Source organism: Arvicola amphibius, chromosome 3, assembly GCF_903992535.2.
Source record: "Arvicola amphibius chromosome 3, mArvAmp1.2, whole genome shotgun sequence".
Taxonomy (NCBI): domain Eukaryota; kingdom Metazoa; phylum Chordata; class Mammalia; order Rodentia; family Cricetidae; genus Arvicola; species Arvicola amphibius.
Window position 1 is genome coordinate 176,433,329 of NC_052049.1, and position 20,539 is coordinate 176,453,867.

General features: G+C 50.2%; 1 protein-coding gene across 1 annotated transcript in view; it reads left to right on the forward strand.

The window, feature by feature from the left end:
* The window catches only part of Ccdc12 (coiled-coil domain containing 12), a 53,538-nt gene extending 44,126 nt beyond the window's left edge, over positions 1-9,412 (forward strand). Inside the window, exons 4-8 of the mRNA XM_038322421.2 lie at positions 4,974-5,053; positions 6,170-6,231; positions 6,419-6,453; positions 8,904-8,980; positions 9,066-9,412. Coding sequence (XP_038178349.1) covers positions 4,974-5,053; positions 6,170-6,231; positions 6,419-6,453; positions 8,904-8,980; positions 9,066-9,148 — 337 coding nt within the window. The 3' untranslated portion in view covers positions 9,149-9,412. The remainder of the gene's footprint in view (positions 1-4,973; positions 5,054-6,169; positions 6,232-6,418; positions 6,454-8,903; positions 8,981-9,065) is intronic.
* Positions 9,413-20,539: the final 11,127 nt, after the last annotated feature.

Below are 20,539 nucleotides of genomic sequence, written 5' to 3' on the forward strand. Positions count from 1 at the left end.
AGCAAGGACAGTTTTAAAAATGTCACGCAGATGTAAGCATGTGTTCTTGTGCATTTCCCATCCCACAGGCAGCCCTCCTTTGCAGCTGTCCTTCCCAGTGGTGATGGAATGACCAACCTCAGTACCGCAGCTGTCTGGGTACAGCTTTAGACATCTGCTCTGAGGGATTCGTGCGTTTCAGCATTGGAATAGATTAAAGGAACACCAGGAAATACCTTTCTCCACTCCTGGCTTCTAAGTTGAAAGTCACTTCTAGGGCTGGCAACTTAGCTCTCTCCATGGGTAGACCATTGCTGGGTAGACACATCCTTCCCAGCAGGTCTGTCTCTACACACCATTATCCCTTACACCATTGGCCAGTTTATAGCCTTCCTTTACTTTATCTTTGTGTGGTGTGTCTTGACATTCATTCTAAAAAGGCCATAGAGAGTGTCCTCATTGTTCCTTTGACCTTGTGACATTCTCCCATTGGTCCAGTGTGGGGATCTGAGGAAGCCTTAAGAGAATGTGTAAAGAGCCAGTGGAGCTCAGATTGTTGACATGGGTGTGACCATGGCAAGGACCAAAGCCTCAGACCTGTAGGCACGGCAAAGCCTTCTCCAGGTGATGCTGAGAGGGATGGCAAAGCTTTCCTCTGGTCCCAACTGGGACTACAAATGTAGGACTACAAACGCGGAGCTGCAGCTCCCTCCTCCTGGGTGTCTACAGCAGCCCCACCTCCCTAGCTCACCGCTCCCCATCGGCTGTATGTAATGAGCTGTGCAGTGCGCGCATGCACAGTCCACCTTATCCCAGCTTTTCTGTCTGTCCTTTCTTCATGCCCTGATACCCCTAGTCAGGTCACACCCCGGTTATATGGGACATGGCAGCACAGACCCAGGATTTGTGTGACACACTTCCTCCCCTAGAAGCGGAGGTGGCTCCAGCAAGGGGCTCTAACAGGACTCTGGCTTGTTCTGTTCTCTTCAGACAGAGGCTGGCCCTCCTACACCTTTACCTTCTGCTACGTGAAAGCTGGGATTTGGGGATCACCCCACACTTCCTGTGAACTCTTGCCCTGATGAAGGATCCATGGATCTGGACCCATCTTCTCCTTTTCCTGTGCAGGCTCCAGTCCTAGGCAGCTTCATACCCAGGTCCCAGCAGAAAGGGCTGTGGTGACCAGGAAGAGAAGTCCGGCTCCTACTGGCCCAGTTTCCAGAGCTCACTAACTAGTAGCAAGCTGGTGAAGACTAGGCAAACGGGAGCCGCGCACCGGTAGAAAGGGGGAAAGAGGCCCTTTGATTATCCTCAGCTACTAGGAAAGTGTCCTGGTGACCCTGCTACCCTATGGGCAACACAAAGACCATTTTCTGTCTGCTGCATTCGCCAGCTGTGAGGGATACTAAGAGGCCTCGGCAGGCCAGGCCTGTGTGTGCCGGGTGGCCTGTTGCCAGCTGCATACAGGCTTTGTCCCTTGTGCTGTGGGTCTCCTTTGTTTTCGTCCCGCCAGGTGGCGCTCTCAGGGCCAAAGAGCTTCTGAGCAGAAGCATGGAGATGAGATGTCTGTTCTAGAGAACCCTGCTGTAGTCAGTTAGGATGACTTGAGCCTTTCACACCCGACCTCTGCAGAGATGGGTGACCTGGATACTAATGGTTTTCCATGTCTCAAAAGCATCAAAAACAAGATTAGGGCCCAGGTCACACTATTAAAGTCCAGGACTAGACCCCCTTTTCCCCAGCAGCTACTTATTCTATGGAGGGGCGAGGGAGGCAGAACCAGCAGTTGGCTCCCATGATCCCCAGAAGAATGGCCTCCCTGTGTGAGTGCAGGCAGCTCAGCATTTCCTGGCCCACTAAGAAAGTGGTAGGTGGTGGCTTGCCTTGCTGATCTGGCGGGCACATGGTCCCACCACACCCAGTCTTTAGAAAGAAGGCTGCTCAGCTGTCAAAGGAACTTGCTTTTGGAGAGCCTGGTCTGGCATTTTACCTGTTGTCCCTTTTCTGTCACCTACTCTGTTAATGTAGTCTCCATCCTCCCCCCCCCCCCTTTTTTTAGTGTCTTTCCTAGGGAGGACAGCATGCTTTCTTAACAAGTGTCCTAAAAGGTAGTTTATTAAAATGTAGTAGTTGTCTTCTATTTCCTGTCCCATGTAAGCCTCAGGACATTCAGGTACTGTGCCCTTTGGACTAGCCTCTTGTATTATATTTTTATTTGTTTGTTTGAGATAGAATCTCACTTTGTAGCCCAGGCTAGCCTTGAACCCTCAATCCGTCCTCCTCTTACTAAATCCTGGGATTATAGGTGAACAGGATCACACCTGCTTTATATTTTAATTTTTGTTTTGCTTTGCTCTACTTTGGCAGGGCGGGGTTGTTTGTTTTGTTTAAGAAAGGGGTCTTGCTGTATTGCTGAGACTGGCTAGAATTCATCTTCCCACCTCAGCCTGCTAAATGTTGAGATTACAGGCCTGCACCTCCATGCCCACACTTCATTGCCTGTATTTCTGTTTCTCCTTGTTCTCAGTGAACCGTGGGTGTTATGCATAGTAATTCTGGAGTCATCTGAAGTTCTGGATTACTCCTTTTCCTCTGGAGAGAATTTATATCCTTCTCACCAACAGCTGCTCTAGCAGTTCCCTGACCCACCCTTTGGAGACCGATGGAGTTCCACTTCCATTGCACGCCCTGCTGAGGTGCTACCCACCTGCCCTGGTGTCTTACAGGTTGTTTCTAGCTCTGGCAGAGTCACTGCTGCAGGTCCACCCATGCTTAGGATGGGGTCACAATGTAAAGCCCACCCAGGGCTTTGCCAGGGTCCTGCTTGTCCTTGAGCACTACATTCTTCTGTCTCCCACTTGAGATTGCAGGAAGCTCATCTTTGCAGACCCCACTTAAGAGACGCCTGTGGCAGGCAGGCCCTTGTCTTGCAGTTCTTATCTCTGCCTGCAGCTCCTGCAATCCTGTCACCTTGGCGCTTCTCCAAGGCCAGTCAGTAGATGTTTAAACTGGGTCTCCGGTCAGGTTTGTTAAGTTGTTTGTGGAAAAGGGAATTAAATCTTGATCCTGCTTAGAAAAGTCTCCAGCACAACCCAGTGCTCCTTCCCTGAGACTCCTGCCCTTGGCAGTGGGCCGGGGCAGCTAGTCAGTCTGCCTAAAGAGGGCCTCTTCCTTTGCCGTCAGAGTGAGTCAGGTGAGGGCTTGAACCTGGCTTGATGGAGCCAGGCACATAGTCATTGATGTGGAAACCGAGGCCCCAAATGGCCCTCTCACAGTGAGGGCCTAGATCGACTGCTCTCGAGTGGTGAACATCCACACACACAGGGCAGTGGGCATAGGGCTGCAGCTCTCTTTCTGCTGTGACTTTTCCCTCCCATCCTGGGCTCCCCATCATCCCGGTGACCTCCTGAAGACCTAGGGCTGCAGATGGAGCTTCTTGCTGCAGACTCCCCTCTTCTGACTAATCATGGAACCTGGACCTAGTTGTGGGGTTTGGGGTTTTTGTTTCCTTCCTTTCAGTAATCCCTGCCATTTTCTTCCCACACCCAGTTTCTCTTCCTCTTTTTCCCCACCTCATAGTGAACTAAAGCCATGGTAGCAAACAGGCTCCACTCTCTCACTGTGTGCCTCAGTGACCTGCTGCTTACCGCAGGCCTGAGCAGGCATAGGGAACAGGGACAGGGTACCCCTGAGAGCGTAGGACAGGCCATATGGGTACTGGTACTCCCCAGGGGCCTTGGCAGGAGGGAGGAAGTGGTATGCTGGTCTGTGAGCTTGGAGCAGGGCACAGGTGAAGCTCCATGTTCACGGCATTGTCCTTAGTTAGTTGTGTGACCACAGGTGTCATGCTCCTCACTGTAGAATGGCTTGCCCTTCAGGGACCTCAGCAGAGGTCTCACAGTTTGGAAGGCTGTCTGAAAACCCAGAACTTTCCGTGGAGCCAGAGTTCAAGACCCCACAATAGAGTGAGGGAACAGGTGTTACTTCTGTGCCTCTCTGGCCTGGGGGTCTGAATGCTATCCACATCTCCCCGTCACTACGCTCAGAGGCCCCATCGCAATTCTCACTTTGCTGCCCTGTGGGGTAGCCAGGGCCCCTCTTCCTAGGGACAGTACTCTATGTGATTGGGGTTTGATGAGCTGCTGAACTGGGAGGTGGCCTGCAGAGAGATAAAAGACCTGGGTTTGGGCTCCTGTGGGGTGATTCTGGCCCCTGAGACTCCACATCCCTAGGTTTGGGTTTCCCTAACTGCATTCAAAAGACCTTTCAGGGCATGAGCTTCGTAGGTCTCACCAGCATGCAAAGTGAACCACGGCTTTCCAGCCTTGTGTATGTTGTGCCTGTCCCCATGGCATTTGTGGGCCACTGTCATCAGGTATGGAGCGGATCAACCTAGTGTCTTCTGCAGTCTGGTCCCATCCACTGTAGCCTCAGGCCCAGAAGCCACCCCCTGGAATCTTTGTCTATCATACTGCCTTTGTTTGTCACACACACACGCATATTTATGTCACTCAGCCACACACCCTTGGCCCAGTACACACAAGACCCTTTCCACTAAAGGTGCTAGACTATGTGACATACCCTGGCTTCAGGACATGAAGGCTCTGCCAAAGGTGGCTGGGCTTGCAGCGCTAGTGTGGAAGGCTCTCTCTTTTAGGAGTGACTTAACCCACGAGCTTTGGCATAGCCTTGTTCTCAGTTGTGCAGCCACTGCTGTGTGACCTCAGGATAATGGCATAGTCTTCTGACCCTTAGCCCCCATAACTGTCAAATGGTAATTTCAAAGAGTAGTTCAGGAGATACTAGTGAATGTTCCCAGTCATCCTGGCCCCAGCTCCTGGAATACGGGGGGGGGGGGGGGGGAGGGTTGGAGGGCGGCGGCTGATGCTTAAGTTCTATTCCTCCCTTCACTTGGCCCTCTCCAGATAAATAGGAGGAACACCCACCCCACCCCACTGCTGTACTCAAGGACTGCCTGTGCTCTGTTCTCACAGGGGTCTCAGGCTCCGCAACTATGTCCCGGAGGATGAGGACCTGAAGAGGAGGAGGGTCCCCCAGGCCAAACCAGTTGCAGGTACATGGGCTGCCCTTTCCTCCCTATGTCTCGTCAACCTCAGAGAAGGGCTGCCTGTCCCGGAGACAGGGCTCCTGGGACACTCGCAAACCTCAGCGCCCACAAAGGGGCCGCGAGGGCAGGAAAGAGGCCTCTTGCACTTCCCATCCTGAAGGGATGACAAGTAGAAGTAACCTGGGGTCCTTGGGCAGCAGGGCAAGGTGGTGAGTCCTGTGCCCCTGGGGAGAGGGGCAGAATAAGAGACCCCAAAAGAGGCTGGTTATAGACACTCGAACAGCCAGCAGCAACACAAAGGCCAGCGAGGGGCTCAGCTCAGGTTTTGCCGCTGCCATAACGCAGGGTGAGAGCAGCAGTGTGAACAGGAGGCCTCCTGGTCACAGCAGCAGAATCCTCTGTCCTGAAGACTCTGCTTGTGTCTGGTTGTTTTAAGACAGGCTCTCACGTGGAGCTCACAGATCCACCTCATCAAAACTCAGACGTTTCCATTTGTTTCTTGCTGGTCCACTCCCCACCCGGCAGAGTGGTGGCAGGGTGCGAGAAGGATGAGGAACTGCCCCTTCCCTCTGCCAGGAGGCCACCCAGGACTTCTGTCTGGCAGGAGAACGAAGGGACAGAAGGACATGTCCCTGGTGACAGGGCTGAAGGCAACCCAGAGCCCCTGGTCGTTAGTGTTTTTGGCATCTGTCCTCAGAATCCACCCAAAGGCCTAATGACTTGGTGGAGGCAGGAGGTGCCTGTCAGTGAGTCTGAGGTGGGATGGGAAGAGAGGCCACCCAGACCCTGGCCAGGAGGGACCCAGAGGAAATCCTGATAACCTTCACTTTTAATGCCACACTGCCCGTGTACACAGGAACCTTCCATTTCACTGTTGGGAATCTGAGTTCTGGACCCTGTCCATTTCAGCTGTAGGCCACTGCTCTCCCTTTTCTGGGCCCTGAGTTCTGCCTTCAGCCTGGGAAACCAGGTCTCTTCCAGAGTTGTCACTGAGTGGGGGCCTAGGAGAGAGGGAAGAGCAAGAAACTTGGGGTTCGTCCCCCTCCCTGGGGCCATTTAGGCTGATCGCTGCCCAACAGCAGGTCCTTTCCAGCAGATCTGTGTTGTTCTTGCACCCTCTAGTGGAAGAGAAGGTGAAGGAGCAACTAGAGGCTGCCAAGCCAGAGCCTGTCATTGAGGAAGTGGTGAGTACCTGGGTGCCCCCCCCCCCCCCCCCCCCCCCCCCCGGCTGTGTAGCTTCCTCCTCTAGATGTCTCTGTTCCTACCCTGCTTCCTTCCTTGCCTGTCTTCATTTTTCCACCTCTGTGCTCTGTCTCTCCACTCCCCTGAGGGTGGGCCTTGGTCCTGATGAATTGTCTCCTGTCTCCCTAGGATCTGGCCAACCTGGCACCCCGGAAACCTGATTGGTAAGTGTTATCCATGCAGGCTGTTTGAGGCCTGGTGGTGCTTGTTGCATGTCCTAGGCCCCTGCTGGGCGAACAGCCAAGGACAGGCAGGGGACAAGCAGTGCAGGCCGAGATCTGTACAAGTCAGACATAAGGGCTAGGCAGAGCGTGACTGATGGCAGGGGGGCCCGCGGTGTGAACGCAGCTGTCCCTTCAAGCCTTCTGCAGGGTGCAAACTCACCTGCTCTGGGGGCCTCGTCTGAGCAGTGCACGCTTGTGCTCAGGAGAGCACAGTGAAAATGGATGGACAAGCAGACATGGGTTTATGTCTCTGTTTTGACTGTAAAATAGGGTACCCAATCGCTTCAGGTCTAGAAGCCTACAAGGTGTAGGTGGATTTTTCTTTGGGCTGTCAGCTCCCAAAAAATGACATGGAAGTTTATTATTAATTGTGAAAGCTCAACCTTAGCTTAGGCTTCTTTCTTACTAGCTCTTACACTTTAAATTAACCCATTTCTACTAATCTATGTGCTGTCATGTGGCTCGTGACTTTTACATCTCCTCCTGCACATCCTACTTCCTTTGTTCTTCTTCCCTGGGACCTCTCTGTCCCCAGCAGTCCCGCCTAGCCTCTTCCTGTCTAGCTATTGGCCATCCAGCTCTTCGTGAAACCAGCCACAGTGACACATCTTCACACAGTGGAAAGGAACATTCTGCAATATTTCCCCCTTTTTGTCTAAAAGAAAAGGTTTTAACTCAAACATAAAAAAACTATAAACAGTAAGAACAATTATCAGGTAAGAATTACAATTTAATTGTAATTAGTGTCCAGTCCATTTGTATTTGGCAAATTCAGAGAAAATACTCCATTATCTATCTTCTCTTGATGAGTCCAAAGTTTTGTACCCAATTTACTTTCTATCATGACTAAGGGAAACTATAGCTATCTGATAATCCCATCAAAGACCCAAGACCCCTAAATGATGACAAACATCTATAATCCACCAAATGACCAATAACAACCCACTCCACCTTTTGGAAAGGTGAGTGTTGTGTTCTCTAGACTGCTTTCTGTTATCTGTGGGTGACAGCATCTTTAGGGAACCTGAGAAAGTTGAGATAATGGTCAGGACCTGGGAAAACTAGCCATAACATTTGTTGTCCAGTTTCTGTGCAATGGGAAAGTGCAAGGCTTACCTGAAGTCCTGGCTGGAGTAGTCTGTGAGGCTGGACCACCTCAGCCAGCATCCTTGAAGCCGTTCTGGATGTAGAACTCTGAGGAAACTACAACAGAGGCGTTTGAGAAGTTGGTTCAGTTGGGCCACCCCTTTTCTTGTTTTTTGTTTGTTTGTTTTTTGTTTGTTTGTTTTTTTGAGACAGGGTTTCTCTGTAGCTTTGGAGCCTGTCCTGGAACTAGCTCTTGTAGACTAGGCTGGCCTCGAACTCACAGAGATCCGCCTGCTTCTGCCACACGAGTGCTGGGATTAAAGGCATGCACCACCACTGCCCGGCGGGCCACCCCTTTTCACTGGTGTCTGGTCCCCTTGCTCTGAAAACACACAAACTTTTAAGCACGTATCTGGGCCACCAGCTCAAAAATATGACACAGAGACTTATTTATTATGGAAGCTTGGCCTTAGCTTAGGCTTGTTTTTAACTAGGTCTTATAACTTAAATTAACCCATTTCTATTAATCTGTCACATTTCTCATGGCTTTTACCTCTCCTCCTGCATGTCCTGCTTCCTCTGTGTCTGGCTGGCGGCTTTGCCTTTCTTCTTCCCTGAGACCCCTCTGTCCCCAGCAGTCCCACCTAGCCTTTTCCTGTCTAGCTATTGGCCATTCAGCTCTTTATTAAACCAGTCACAGTGACCAGTCACAGTGGAAAGGAACTTTCCATAACAGCAAGGCCCTCCGACTGAGCTGAGAAAGGGAGGGAGGGAGGTGCTGTAGACTGTAGCATGTGTCCCTGTGCCTCGGGCCAGAGGTCAACGCTGTTCTCTTTGCCTGCAGATTCATGTAGATACAGCACCTACTACAGCGCTTTAATTTGATAAAACAGGCATGAGGTGTGTGTGTTGTAGGAACCGCAGAACCAGAGAGCTCAGGCTGAATTCATGGGCACATCTGGAGGCCCCAGGAGTGGGAGGGTGGCTGTGGCAGGAGATGGAACAGGGCTGGCAGCTGGCTAGGCAAGTTGCTCCCGGGTGCTGACTTAGGGGACATAGCAGGCCATTTTGTCTCAGCCTTCTACCTCAGCTGGGTTTGTAGTGTACATTCCCTTAGCTTAGTTATTAGCTCAGTGGACCCAGAAAGAATGGTGGCTCTTGAGGACCCAGAAGAGCAGAGAAGTCCATCTCCCCAGGGCAGCCCCTCAGACATCTGAGGATATAAATATTGAAGCATTTCAGGAAGATCCCAGGGCCACACATGCAAGCCCTTAGCTTCCCAATTCCCCTCTTCCCTGTTCCAGGGATCTCAAGAGAGATGTGGCCAAGAAGCTGGAGAAGCTAGAAAAGCGGACCCAGAGAGCCATTGCAGAGCTGATCCGTAAGCGTGGTCTGGCCGGCGGGGTCCTGCCCCCAGGTGGTGACTTAGTACAGGGCCTTTTAACGCTTGTTTACTCCCCATTCAGGCGAACGGCTCAAAGGCCAAGAAGACAGCCTGGCTTCTGCAGTGGACGCCACCACCGGACAAGAGGCCTGTGACTCTGACTGAGGTGTTCTCCATGTCCCATCTGCCCAGCACCCATGTCCTGTGGGAAGATGGTCTTAGCCAGGGTGGGTTTAGGCTGGCCAGCACTTCCAGGTCTCAAGAACTAAGCTAGCCCAGTCAAGTCTCAACCTCTGTGAGATGAGGCCAGCTCATCTCCAGAGTGTCCACCACTGTGAGTGTGTCAGAGCTGAGGTCTGTACATATGTGTGTATATTGAGCTTTTTTTTTAACTTCTGGAAATAGAGACAAGTAAACGCCCATGTGGTAGAGGCCTGTCGTCATTTCCTGTTTGCTAGGTTCTCTGGGTTTGAACTCTTAGAATGCAGAGGTGATGCTCATTATTACTCCTGGGTTGGGCCAGCTTTGTTGAGGCTGGAGGTGTGGGTAGGGGCCAGAGCTGGCCTGCTGGCTCCAAGTCTCTAGTCAGAGTCAGCAATGGTCATCTCAGAACTCTTGGGCCACAGATACAGGTACAGAGCATGTCTTCTTGGGATCTCCCAGACCCCCCCCCCCCACCGCCCCAAGCCTTGCAGTAATGTATAGGAACTCTGGAGAGACTCCCATAGATGTCATGTGGACCCTCCCTGTGTGAGAGGGAAGAGGGTGGGCTCCCACAGATTTCCACATAGAACCACTGATGACGTGAGGCCACCACACTGCTTCCCCTGATGCTTCCCTGCCCCGGCAGTGCAGCTCTTTCCTCTTCCAGGCAGAGCTCTAGGTCCCCCGACAGGAGTTCATTCTGTAGAGGTCAGGCTGTGGTGGGCTAGGTTTTAGGTGTGATCTTGGAGCCTGGGCCTCTGACATCCTAGCTGAGCTGTGAGCCTCTGTTTCTCCAGATGACAGGCTGGCTGCACTAACACTGATTCTAGGTATAGCCACCTGGCGCTCCCCCTCCAGGAAGACTGCACCTGCAGTTTATTTTAGGGCTTCCTCCCAGCCCTAACTCATATAGCGTGCTCATCCCTCTATGCTATGTTTCTGACACACAGCAGTCCAGCTTTGGTAGGCAGTACTGAGGACTTAGGTCATGGAGGTAAAGTGGGTGTGTGCACACAGAGGCTGGGACACCCAAATACTAAGTAAATCCTTTAAATGCAAGTTGTGAATCTGTGCGAAAGCAGACACCTATAATCCCAGCACTCAGGAAGAAGGCAGGAGGATCAGGAGTTTGGGTCATCCTGGGCTACAGAACCCTGTCTCCGAAAGAAGAAGAGGGGTGGTGAAAGGCGGGAGAGGGGAGAAAGGGAGAGGAGATGTAGGGGAGGGGACAGTTAAGGGACAGCTGTGTAGCTCAGAGTGAGGGCTAAAGGGACGAGTGCCAGGCAAGGCGGTGAGCAGTCAGACAGGCGGGGTTCTGGCTCCCTCTGAGACAGACCTGCTTGGCCAGAGTCCTCAGGAGTGGAGGTAGGAATGAAGGTTGAAAAGCTCCCAATACCATTTGGGATCTCAGTGGCAGCAAGAAGCTAGTCTGTGGAAGTGGAGTCAGACTCCTGGTGACTGGGAACCCTGCAGCCCCAGCTTGGGGCTGAACTATGCTGAGAAAGCTAACAAAGGTCATGGTGTGTCTCAATCTGTGACCTTTGGAGACTTGACCAAGAAACTGCCCAGTAAGGAAAGAGAAAAACAAAAACTGCCATGTTGATACACATTCGGACAAGAATCACAAAAATGGAATTCTTGTGCTTTGCCAGACATGTTGGGACATCTTTGTAATCTCTGCATTTGAGTCTGGGGCAGGAGTTAAAAGACTGCCTGGGCTACACGGTAGGGCCCCAGTTTAGAAAAAAGTCTGGGGGTGTGCACTTCCGTTGTCAGTGTTGGCTTAGTGTGTACAAAGCCCTGGATTCACCGCGGTGAACATAACAGGTGTACATAGCAGGTGTACATAACACCCTGCACTTGGATGGAGAGCAAGAGGATTGATTGGTTCAGTGTCATCCTCAACTTCAGAGTGAGTACAGGGCCAGTCTGGACTATGAGACTGTCTCAGCAGAGGGAGGAGGAAGAGGCAGTAGGATGGCTCCACAGGTAGAGGAACTTCTCACTGAACCTGATGACCCAGAATCATACTGTGGAGTTGATTCTCCTGCTAATTGTCCTCTGACATCTAAGCTTACAAGGGCATGCAGCTGCTGCTGGTGTGTGTGGGGGGGGGGGGGGGGTGTTCCAGAATGCATGTGTGTGCACATGTGTACACACAGGCACACACAAGTCTCATTTTAAAATTTTTGTTTCATTGAGACCAGGTTTCTATGTATAGCCTTGGCTGTCCTGGTATTTGCTCTATAGACCAGGCTGGCCTCCAACTCAGATCCACCTGCCTCAGCCTCCCAAGTGCTGGGACTAAAGGCATGTCCCACCATGTTCAACCCTTATTTAAAAAAATTTAAAGTCTAGTACCCAAAAGAGTGGCCAATAATCCAGCAGTGGGTAGACTGGAAATTCATCTTTTGGTGTTTTGCCTGCATTTATGCCTCGTTCCCATGGAAGCCAGAAGAGGGCAGCAGACCCTTGGAACTGGAGTTACAGGTGACTGATTATAAGCAAAGGGAGATTTTTATTATTTTCTTTTTATTTTATGTGCATTGGTGTTTAGCCTGCATGTATGTTTTATGTGAGAGTGGAACTGGAGTTACAGACAGCAGCAAGCTACCATGTGAGTGCTGGGAATTGAACCTGGGCCTCTAGAAGAGCAGTAAGTGTTCTTAACCGCTGACCATCTCTCCAGCCTTGCAAAGGAATATGTACACTCAAGGAAGCTGAAAGAGTAGCCCTAAAATGAGTCTGTTTTATTATCAGAGAAATAAGGGGGCCTGAAGCGGCGAAGATTGGAAATAACCAAAAATAGTCCTTTTATAATTATTCAAGTTTAATACAAAGGGAGATAAGGGAACTTACAGAACCAAGGGTCCAGCGGAGTGACCGCGGGGCAAACGAACGGGCTGCCTTCCGGCTCCCCAATCCTATTTAAGGGGCATGGCTACCCCGCTGGAGCAGCCACGCCCCTGAACGCAGGGATTGGGCCAGCTGCCCCAACATCTCCCCTTTTTTGTCTAAATAAGACAGATTCAGAAACCAAATACAACTATATACAATGGGAACTGATCATATAAAATTACAAAAAGTAAACAATATCAGGCGAGAAGTATATAACGAAGAATTTTTCTAATCACTCTACTTTGAGAAGTCTAAATAATCTAGAAGGTAGCTACCATTATCTAATCTTCAACCCCATCAAAGATCTGAGAAGGAGAGTAAAATTACCAAAGCAACCAGGAAGCACAAACGAGAAACTTCCAAAATGTGCAACAGAAGACAGAGACAATTGACTACCTGGGCAACCACACGAAGTCTTGATAGCAATGTTGAGGCAACCAACTTTGGCTGAGGCCTGAAAAAACCTGACATACCATTATACAATGGCAAGGAACCTTTAGTAGAACTATCCTATCCTGTCTTGGCAAGATAAGACAATTCTGTTTTATCCACTTATGGATATTTTGTACTTTAGTCAGTAATGGAGGTATGGGCTTTTCTTTGCCCCAAGGCCAGTTCTGCCAAGTAGAAGACAAACTCCCAGTGGAGTGTCTTTGGTGCTCAACGTTCTCTCGGGAGTAGAGCATTGTTGCCAGGAGTGATTGTGTCTCAAAAATACAAAACTGTAGGTTAGATTAAAGGCCATGTTCTACAGTTCTTCAAAGAGGTTGAAGATTATGCTATCTATACTAAATACAACCTCTATGTGTCTAAAAAACCTGATTGTCCTAAATATAAATATGACCAACATATAATTCTCAACACTTATGTAACTGTATGACTAATAGAATAGACGACTGTGCAAAAAATGAAGACAATGATTTCCAAATGTAAACAGGGTCCTTACATAAATAATATCTGAGGTAGAAATGTACAGTGCAATATGGTAAACAATGTCATTACATAAATAATATCAGAGGTAGAGATGTACATTGCAATATAGTAAACAATGTCAATATAACAATTGTTTCAAACAGAGGTGGTATCATACTCTCATATAATGTTCAATATATCAATATACAAGAATCAACACTCATATAGTTTTTTTTTTTTTTTTTTTTTAAAAAAAAAGAAAAACAATAACTCACAAAAATCAATTATTCCTTCAGATCACCAGTTAATCCCTCCCTCCCCCCCCCTAGTTTTCTTTATTAATAATGAAAGTAACACATAAACACTCCTCCATCATTTCCCCTTTTTTTGTTTAAACAGAAAAAGGGGAAATGATGGAGGAGAGTTATCTGTCTATGTTTCTCTCATTGGTTAATTAATAAAGAAAACTGCCTTGGCCCTTTAAGAACAGAAAATTAGGTAGGTGGAGTAGACAGAACAGAATTGTGGGAACAAGGAAGTAGAGGGGGGGAGACGCTTCAGGGAGTCGCGTGGTGAGTCTCCATGCTGCTGCTCTCCGAGATGGACGCAGGTTAAGATCTCTCCTGGTAAGCCACAACTCGTGGTGCTACCCAGATTACTAAATATGGGTTAAAGGAAGATGTGAGAATTAACCAATAAGAGGCTGAAACTATGGGCCAGGCAGTGTTTTAAAAGAATACAGTTTCCGTGTAATTATTTTGGGTAAAGATAGCCGGGTGGCGGGACACAGCCCGCCGCTTCACACTACAGGGGCCCATCCCCTATTATAACTCAGCAAGAATTAGATGTAAAAACTAATTAGAAATCTTGAAAATTTTCTCAGAATGGTATTACACACCTGTAATCCCAGGTCTCTTAGATTGAGGCAGGAAATTGAGGCCAGTCTGGGCTGTAGAGAGATGGTTTCTCAGAAGAGAAAAGCCTTACACCAGATTGAAAGAAAAGGGACCTGCAGAGCTCTGACGAGCACAGGATCGTCAAAGAGCAGCAGCGATGGCTGGAGTAACCAGCACAATGGAGACTGCAAGCACAAGTGTACTTAGCTACACTGGGGTGCTGGGTGTGCACACGGTCGTGGCAGATAATGAGACCGCTTCCAAAAGTTGCCTGTGTTTACTCTGACCCTTAGTGTCCTGGTGAACTTTTACATGTCTATACCAGGAGACAGGCCAGGAATGTTCACAGAAGCATGATAACACATGCATGCACACTTGAAGCCATTAAGGATGTGGGTCCCTTTTGTGTGACCTCCCCCAGCCCCCTGCTTTACTTTCTCATAGTGGCATCTGCGCTCCCCTCAAGTCCCATCCCCACACTCTTTAACTTCTAGTTGGTCATTAATGTATCAGGGCTCTTACAAGCTGTAGGGATGTCAGGAGGCAAGGGTCATGAGGGTGATTTAAGCTAGGCACTTTGCCCATGACTGAAAGGAAGGCAGCCAGCAATGCTTGCTCCGGGATGTGGAGAAACAGCAAATAAACTGGCGTCTTTTGGAAAGATCAGTAAGGCTGACTGTTGAGCAAGACTGACATGACATTTTAAGTACAGGAATGAGAGTGCCATAATTCATAGGCATCAAAGTGCAAAAGTATATTATATACTTAAAAGTCTAACCAAGGGCTGGTACGATGGTTCAGAGGGTAAAAGCACATAGAGGTGGAAGAACCGACTCCACAAAGTTGTCATCTGGCATGTGCACCCCCAGTGCGCACATGAGATGAAGGCTTTTTTTTTTTTTTAAACATGTGGGTTTTTTTTTTTTTTTTTTTTCTGCACATTTATCTGTGCACCACATATGTGCCTGGTGCCTGACAAGGCCAGGAGAAGGTATCAGATCCATTGCCACTGGAGTTACAGATGGTTGTGAGCCCCAATGTGGGTGCTGAAAATTGCACTGGGTCTTGTGAAAGAACAGCTTAACCACTAGCCATCTCTCCAGCCCTAAGATTTATTTAAAAACAGAACAAAAGCCTGTTTAGTGGTTTATGCCAATAGTCTCATCACTCCAGAGGCTAAGGCAGAAAGATTGCTGTGAGTTTGAGGCCAGCCAGGACTGTACATGGGCTCTAAGTCAGCCTGAGCTAGTGTAAAACCTTGTCTCGCAGGGAGAGGGAGGGATAATGGAACCATTGAGTGTTCAACAGATGAAGGTGGTTGCCATCAAGCCTGACAACCTGGCCTTACCCTGGAGACCCACATGGTAGAAGAGAACTGACTCCCTCGCAGTAGTTTGTCCTCGGACCGCCACACACTCTCATGGCACACCAGATTACACACACACACGTCAAATTACAAACGCTAAAGACCACTTTTCCCAGATCCTTCAGTGCCCCAAGAAGCTTCGCAGCCAAGAAGAAACAGGATGAGACTTCATGTCACCAGGGCTTGTAATTCCCCAGTTCCTCACATGGCCACTGGGTGGCAGCAGGAGACACCAGACTAGTTGCCTAAAGCATCTTCGCACCCCCTGTTCTCCCTGTGGCCACCATCATAGCAGGACACCCCGCCACATGAAGCATTCCTTCCTTTCCCATGGGCCTGTGTCCCCTGTTAAGTAGCTGGGTGTCAGAGATGGATCTAGAATGGGATTCAGGTAATCTGAACCCGGAACAATGGTGGCCATGTCCTGGGAAGGGCAGGTCCCAGGGACCAAGCAGGTCAGTCTGAGAAGTCTTAAAGTGTCCCGAAGGACAAATTCAGTCCTGACAGGCTCACCAATCTTGCTTCTTGAGTTGGGGAGTCAACTTCATGTATGGTGTGCGTGCGTGCGTGCGTGCGTGCGTGTGTGTGTGTTTGAGCCCTGGAGATATGGACTTTCCGAAAACCTGACTGAGGAGGGGCATCTTGCCCATGCACAGACTGACTTGGCATCCTCTCACCTTTGCCTGAACACACTGCTTACTGTTAACCCAGTGGAGCAGTGAGCTTGCCCACCAGATGGCTCTTAGTTGGCAGAACGAGGCATCCACAGAGTATGTGGGAGGACATGCTGGATCCCGGGCTATTCCTTTCTAGACTCAGACCTGGCCTTGGGTTCACGCAGCTGTGGACAGACAGAGTATCCGAGCTGAGTTTCCTAGCCAGCCTGCCTCTTCCGTATGTATTTCTGGTTTTCTTTAAAAGTTCCCATTACTCAGGCCTTCAGTGGGCATCGAGACAGAAATAAACCCCACAAGGCATCCCAGCCAGAAGCTGGGAATCCGATTCTCCCTCAAAGGGCGGAAGAGGCCCCTGTGCAGAGTATGCCAGACCACAATGGCCCACACACTCCACATGGCCATGAATATGCCCCCCTCCATGCACACACACACACACACACATATACAGCCTTACATACATTTTCCACACACACTGGCTTCATACATGTACATATATAAACATTCGTGCACATGCAAGCATTCAGGTTGGTCTCACATAGAAGGACCCATACCTTTTGTAGTTTTGTCATATGCATATATACACTCAGGCACACACTCCCTAAAAGCCTAACATCTAGTAGTGACCACACACTCTGGGTCCCAAACCCAGCCATTCTCAAGGTAATGATGGGCAAGAGAAGCAAAGCTGGAAGAGGCTGAAGGAGGAGGCTGGCCCTGTGCAGCTTAGGAGGAGAGTGGCCTCATGGGAATCCTGGTCTAGGTCTGCCAGGGCTTCTGAATTTTTAAGAGAAGCTGGAAAGCTGAATTTTTATGTGAAATACCCTGATTTTTAAATGTTGGCTCAAGATGTTGAAAATACTGGGAGAGCCAAACCAAACATGTCTAAGAGCCAAATTCCACCCACAGGCGGCATTCGCAGACCACGGGTGTACACACAAACACACACACAAAGATCACACGTACACAGACATGCATACAAACAAAAAGTCACTGGTACACAGTCTCCTGGAAGCTCCAGAAGATACAGACATGTACAAAGACAAACAGACAGATACAAACATGATATAAATATACACTGGCACACATTCAAACAGAGGTATACGTGCCAATAGAACCACAAGCAGACACAAATACAAATAAATACACAAGTTCGCGCAGACCTACAAATATACATAGAAATCCGTGCACAATGCAGCCTTCTATCGTAGTGGTCTTACTGTGGCACACAGTGTAGCAGCATGGCCTTTGGACAAAAACTATTGTGTGGTCCACACCATTACCCTTTGACTCAAATGCTGAAGAGTCTGGGTCAGGTTGACTTGGATGAACAAGTGCTTCATATGACTGGCAGAGGTGTTCTGGCAAAAGGCCTCCTCCGTCTGGCCTTTACAGGAAGTGATTGGATCCACAGACATTGATGAAGGGGTGGGTCTGGGCTGGCCGAGAGCCCACCTCATGTCCCAGAACCCATCCTCCAGCCTAGTCTTAATGTTTCCCCAGCCTACATGACAGTGAAGTTGAAGCAGGAAGCTGTGAATGATTCCCCCTTGCATCCTGAAAGGTTGCCTGTTTGCCCACGGCAGGAAGATGAGAACCCTGTCCAGATAGCTGAAACCTGGCCTGGGGACAGACTTTCCTGGGGTCAGGAAAACTGAGCAGGGCCTGACCTCCAAGGAGCTGAGGCTCACAAAGGGTAGCAGGTGGCCCAGGGTAACACAGTATACACACAGCCAGCCAGGGCCCAGGCCCCTGCTGGACTCCATAGCCCCTTTCCCCTCTACCTCTCTTGGCCAATGGGACCAGCCCCACCAAACCAAGGGTTATTTCAGTTTGCTGGGGTAGCTTCAGGCTGGGATCGTTCTGTGGTTGTCAAGAAGGCATCAAGGACAAGCCCCATATCCTGTTCCCCAGAGCCAGGGACCTCTCAGGACCCTGGGTCAGGACTGTCCCTTCAGGACTGAGGTCCCTCAGACCCCTGGACAGGGTCATATCCCTCTTGAGCCTCCAGAGAACTCAGCATCCTCCCCCTGGTCTATCCCTCTGTCACCTCCTTGGGGTGAGGACTGGAAACTGTGGACCTACTATGGCCTGCCCACTGCAGCTTGCAGGCCAAGGGTGCGCAGCAATAAAATTTGTAGTTCCATGATTCCATTCTGAGCTGGCAGCTATAGGCTTAGTCCCACATAAGACTTCCCTCAGAGCGGACCTAACTCTTTTTGTTGTTGTTTTGTTTTTCGAGACTGGGGTTTCTCTGTAGCTTTGGAGCCTGTCCTGAAGTTAGCTCGTGTAGCCTTGAACTCAGAGATCTGCCTGCCTCTGTCTCCCCAGGGCTGGAATTAAAGGCGTGAGCCACCACTGCCCTGTAATTTCTCAGGATCTTTAGCAATGCTCTCCCAGCTGGTGCTGAGGAGATGGGACCCACAGAAAGGTAGAACCTCTTGGCAGGCTGCAGGCAGGTGAGAGTTGGACCTGGCCACCACGCTGACCAGATCTGGAGTCCAGTGGCTTCTGTGAGGTGCCTAAATAATGGATTGTGGAAGCAGGGGTCTCCTGATGCCCTCCTCCCACTGACCAGCCCTGGTTCTGTTTATGTGTTCCCTGTGGCTTGGCTGGGCTACGGGGCCTTGCAGGGAGAAATAACCACCTGGCTCCAGTGGCTGTTCAAGACAAACAGGGCCCTGACCATCTGCCAGGTCCGCTGAGGGCTCCCATGTCTGCCAACACCTGGACAGCCCAGGTGGGATTTGGGGGCCTCTGAGTGAAGGCCAGTCTAGGGCCAGAGGTTCCCAGTCCAGAGTCAGAGAACTGGTCTTAGGCTGATGTGTAGGGGCCAGTTCTGTCCTAGACAACCAGCCAGGGGCAAGTGCTACTCAACCTAAGGGTAAAGCAGCCGTTCCTGTCCTGGGTGCAAATATCCTGAGGAGGCTGGGCTCTGCTGAAGAGGTGTCCAGCTGAATGTGGGCGGTCTGGTGTGACCTGGGTACGTAACGTAAGATGGAGTCTTAGGGCATCTAGCCCCTTTATAAGGGAAAACGGCAGTCCTATCTTGGGGACCCAAATGAAGATAACCAAGTGGAGAACGTAACAGCTTGACCAGGGGATGCTACCCGAATGTTTTCAGATAACTGGGCCCAATGGCCTTCTGACAGTGGCCCAATATCCAGATGGCTTCTAGACTCGGTAGACAGAGTAAGTAGCCTCGAAGGCTCAGCAGTCTGGAAGTCCTGGAACTCTGAGCTGAGCTGACAGGCTAGTGTAGACCCTGTACAGAGATAACACATACCCCAGGAAGCGGAATGAGGTCTTGCCCTGCTGAGGACTCCTCCCCAGCTAGTGCCTCATCCAGGGTCTTTGGTGGTGCTATCACTATCTTCTGACCCGCTCTCCCGCCTCCTCTGACCCTTCGGCAGCTCTCTTTCCCTCCATATGAGAACAGGGCCGCTACAGTTTTCCTCAGATCTTAGGTTCTTCTTCTAGAATGTCAAGTGACTCCAACTCAGCCTGGCTCAGTAGCCCTTGCAGGCCCGGCCTGTGCATCACCATCGACACTACAATAGTGCTTCCTAGAAGCCTTGGATGGTTATGTGTCCTGCTGGCCATCAAGAACGGCAGATAGGCCATAGCCTAGAGTGTTCAGTTAAATGCCCACACCACCCAGTGCTTGAGTTAGATGGCTTTGGCCTGGGGCGGGGGGGGGGGGGCTGGAGGAAAAGCATTGTGGTTTGGGCTGATGAAGGGAGGATTTGATGGGAGCATCATTGGGAGACGCAATGAGCCAAGGAGCCCATGTATAGGCATGTAGCCTGTGTCAGGCCTTTCGAGGGCCCATACATGGTTCAAGGCTGGATTAGGAGGTCCCAGAGGATGAGGGCATGGGTAGGGAGGTGTCAGGTGGGGAGCTGAGCAAATGCTGTGTACTTAGTGAGTATATAGGTCTAGCCTTACAGACCCGCACCCCAGCTAACCTTTGCTCCTCAACTCCTCTGGCTTCTGGAGCCAGGGCAGAGACAGCCCGACTTCCACTCACTGGCCAGGGTACTGTTCGTGCAACCTCTGCCTGGTGGCTGGAGGTATATCCCTTCCATTTTGGGAGCTGCAGTCATGCATGGAGGACTCCCTGGGTAGCTGCCAGATGGGAAAAGTTCACCTGGTGGCAGAGGCTCAGGCCTGAGTTTGGGCCTTGGTGGGTAGTGATTTGGGCTAGTAGGCAGGGGAGCTGTTCTAAAAAAGCCTGACTCCACGTGTGTTCATGACAACAGGGGAAGGCTGGCTGTTCCCACACAGGTCCACCTGGCTGCAGTGATCCCTGCAGACTTGAACCTTTCTGGGCAATGTTTTTCTTTTTGTTTGTTTGCTTGTTTTGTTTGTTGTTGTTTTTTCAACACAGGATTTCTTTGTAGCTTTGGAGCCTGTCCTGGAACTAGCTCTTGTAGACCAGGCTGGCCTCAGAGATCCTCCTGCCTCTGCCTCCTGAGTGCTGGAATTAAAGGTGTGCGCCACCACCGCCTGACTGCTTGTTTTTTTAAAACAGGGTCTCATGTACCCCAGGCTGCCTTCTACCTTGATCTACACAACCAAGAATGTCCTTGAATATCTGAGAACT